This window comes from Morus notabilis, unplaced genomic scaffold, assembly GCF_000414095.1.
Source record: "Morus notabilis unplaced genomic scaffold, ASM41409v2 Scaffold1254, whole genome shotgun sequence".
NCBI lineage: Eukaryota > Viridiplantae > Streptophyta > Magnoliopsida > Rosales > Moraceae > Morus > Morus notabilis.
The window spans coordinates 46204-49682 of NW_010364144.1; the positions used below are offsets into that span (position 1 = coordinate 46204).

The 3479-nt window shown below is 45.0% G+C and overlaps 1 protein-coding gene across 1 annotated transcript; it reads left to right on the top strand.

Annotated features, from left to right (window-relative positions):
* The first annotated feature begins 891 nt into the window (after positions 1-891).
* Positions 892-3246, top strand: LOC112093035. Its single transcript, XM_024170617.1, has 4 exons — positions 892-1178; positions 1279-1501; positions 2186-2605; positions 2965-3246. Exons 1-4 carry the CDS (start codon positions 892-894, stop codon positions 3244-3246), a joined length of 1212 nt encoding a protein of 403 aa, XP_024026385.1.
* The last annotated feature ends 233 nt before the right edge of the window (positions 3247-3479 follow it).

The following is a 3479-nucleotide window of genomic DNA, read 5'->3' on the forward strand; positions in this document are numbered from 1 at the left end:
TTCCTTTGAGAAAAAGGATGTGAGGTTCCGGCTATCTATTGGAACTGAATGTCTATTTATTCATTTACCCATTTATTTATTTACTCACACATTTATATATTCATTTACTTTTAAGTCATTTCAAATTATATCCTACTGGGTCTTTCGCTCACATTTTATCTTTTAAACGTGTTAAACCCCTCCAAGAAGATTCTAGGAGCGGTGCAAAGTAGCTGGATATTTGTTACGGAGCAGTTGAGTTGTGCTGCTGTTGGAATCAAGTGAGGATTGTGGTTATCCTCGGGTATAAATGTAAGGAACTGAGAATTCTGTAAACTTATGTAATATTCGGATTAATTAGACTATGGTTGATGTCTGTTGTAATGATTATTTACATGTTCATGTATATACGATACTGTATGTCCTGTGGGGTGGAGCCATGTGTGTCAGAGGCTCTGGAATTCTGTAATTTATTCATATTTTAATGCAGTTGAGTAGGGCCGGTTGGGAATATGCTTTATTAATCCCTAATCGAGCTCCACGTCACCCACCCCGTTTGGGGGGCGTGACAGAGTGGTATCAGAGCCCTAGGTTAAGAAACCCCAGGATTGTACATACATGTGTGACATCTGTAATCCACTGAATAGTCTAGTTTTATTTCAGTTGAAGGAAATGGCGCCTCGCCGTAGGCCCGCTAATCAACCGGCACAACAGAATCAGGGATTTCTGGATGCCTTCTATGCTGCCTTTCAAGGCATGGCCACAATAGCTCAAAACGGGCGGCCGGTTGAGGATTGGAAGCAAGGGTACTTTCGGAAATTTAGGCATGTGCCTATCCCCTCGTTTAATAGTGAGGGAGGACCCCAGGAAGCAGAGTTCTGGTTAGACTCCATAGTCAAGCATTTGAATACTATGGAAGTTCCAGATGAATACTGGGTGGAGTTTACGGTGTACAAGATAGAGGGCTTAGCGAATACTTGGTGGAAACAGGTCAAGATAAGTATGGATGTTACAGGATTGACCTGGGAGCAATTTGAGACACTGTTCAATGAGCAGTACTTCCCTCAGAGTTATAGGGAGGAAAAAACGCTTGAATTTATGTCTCTACTGCAAGGTGACATGTCTGTAAGGGAATATGAGGCCAAGTTTAATGACCTATCCCGGTTTGCGCCATCACTAGTGGATTCTGAACCCATGAGGTGTCTTAAGTTTGAGAAGGGCCTCAAGAATTCTGTGAGGAGGTCCTTAAGGATTCGAAACTTCTGAGATTTGGTAGTTGCTGCTACACGGGTGGAACAGGACTAGGGTGGAGCAGGATAACATAGCTTATCACCAGAGTAAAGAACAAGCGGGAAGAGTTTCAATTTCTGGGGGACCATCTATTTCCGGCGGGCCACAGCGGAGTGGTAGAAGGAACCGCAACCAGGGACAGCCTGGTGGGGGAGTGGTTAGTGGTGGCAGTAGTTCGTCAGGAAGTGACAGAAGTGCTCCATACGGGCCCAGGTGTCACCATTGTGGGCAGGTGGGTCATATTAGGAGGAATTGTCCTAATCGACCGCCGGCTCAACAAGCCCAAAGTGATGCTTCGTACAGTCAAGAAGGGCCACCACCGTACATGCCACCATATCAGCCACAATAGATGCAATACCCTCCTGTGCCGACTTATCAACCACCTCTGCTTACACAATTCTGGCCTCACGTGTCGAGACCGGTACAACCACCTCCGCCGCAACAGTATAGTCCTCCGAACCAACGGCCTAATGTTGGTGACAGAAGGAAAGGGAAAGTACAGGGACAAGCTTATGCCCTGGCAGGAGGCAGTTCTGGAGGTCAGACCAGCAACGCGGTGGTTGAGGGTATGATTCTAATCTCTCATTCTTTTGCTCACGTGTTGTTTGACACAGGTGCCACACACTCGTTTATATCAAGTTCTTTTGTTCGGGCTTTGAAATTGAAATCTGAAAATTTAGAAGTCCCGATGAATTTGAACTCTCCACTGGGATGTGTGGAGGTAATGAGTGTGTGTAGATCGTGTGAAATCACGATTGGGAGTGAGCGAATGAGAGCTGACTTGATTATCCTTCCGATGAGCCTGTTTGATGTGGTTCTCGGAATGGATTGGTTGTCAGAATACGGAGCAATTGTTGATTGTTATCGTAGGAGAGTGACTCTGATGACTAAGTCTGAAACATCGATTTCTTATCAGGCAGATCTGAATCCAGTCCTAGGAGAACGACTGTTGAAGTACAGTGTTGGGGGACGGAAGAATCTATCATGTTTCTCTTCCCTCCTTGCTTTGGAAGGTGAACTTGAAGTAACTGGAGATAGTGCGGGAATCCCTGTAATGGATGAGTTTACAGATGTATTTCCTGATGAGCTACCTGGTTTACCGCCAAATCAGGAAATTAAATTCTGTATTGATTTAGTTCCGGGAACGGCACCTATTTTCATCCCTCAATACCGGATGGCCCCGACGGAGATGAAAGAATTAAGAACGCAGCTTGAGGAGCTGGCAGAAAAGGGGTATATCCGGAATAGTACTTCCCTTTGGGGTGCACCGGTGCTATTTGTGAAGAAGCACGACGGATCTTTTCGGTTGTGTATTGACTACCGTCAATTGAATAGGGTAACTGTGAAGAACAAATACCCACTGCCGATGATCGATGAATTATTCGATCAGTTGGGTGGATCACAGTTCTACTCTAAGATTGATTTGAGATCTGGGTACCATCAGCTGAAAATCAAGGAGGAAGACATTCTGAAGACTGCATTTAGAACTCGGTATGGGCACTTCGAGTTTCTAGTAATGCCTTTTGGGTTGACGAATGCCCCGGCTGCATTCATGGATCTAATGAACCGTGTTTTCTGACCGTACTTGGATCGGTTCGTGATCGTCTTTATTGACGACATACTGGTTTACTTGAAGACTTGGGAAGAAATAAGCAACACTTGAAAATTGTTCTTCAAACTCTTCGTGAACACTAGCTGTATGCGAAGAAAGAAAAGTGTGACTTCTGGTTGACAGAAGTGAAATTCCTTGGGCATGTGATTTCTAGACAGGGGATTTCTATAGATTCTTCCAAGATAAAGGCGGTACTACAGTGGGAAAGGCTGAAGAATGTAGTGGAGATTCGCAGTTTCCTCAGACTTGCAGGGTACTATCGGCGTTTCGTGAAAGACTTCTCGAGTATTGCTGCACCGCTGACTCGGTTGACTAAGAAAGAGGTCAGATTCCAGTGGGACGCTGAGTGTGAAAATACTTTTTAGGAACTAAAGGTCAGACTGACAAGTGCACCAGTCTTGACTATTCCTGATAGTGAAGAACCATATGAGGTGTATTCTGATGCCTCGGGGAGTGGGCTTGGCTATGTCTTAATGCAAGAGGGGCGTGTGGTAGCGTACGTATCTCGTCAATTAAGACCACATGAACAGAATTACCCCACTCATGATTTGGAACTGGCAGCGGTAATATTTGCTCTGAAGATATGGAGGTGTTATCT

Coding starts and splice junctions, on each gene's coding strand:
- LOC112093035 (XM_024170617.1), top strand. CDS start 892: ATGGAAGTTCCAGATGAATACTGGGTGGAGTTTACGGTGTACAAGATA. Junction 1,179..1,278: donor GTGGATTCTGAACCCATGAG/GTGTCTTAAGTT, acceptor CGGGTGGAACAG/GACTAGGGTGGAGCAGGATA. Junction 2,606..2,964: donor ACTACCGTCAATTGAATAGG/GTAACTGTGAAG, acceptor CGTGAACACTAG/CTGTATGCGAAGAAAGAAAA.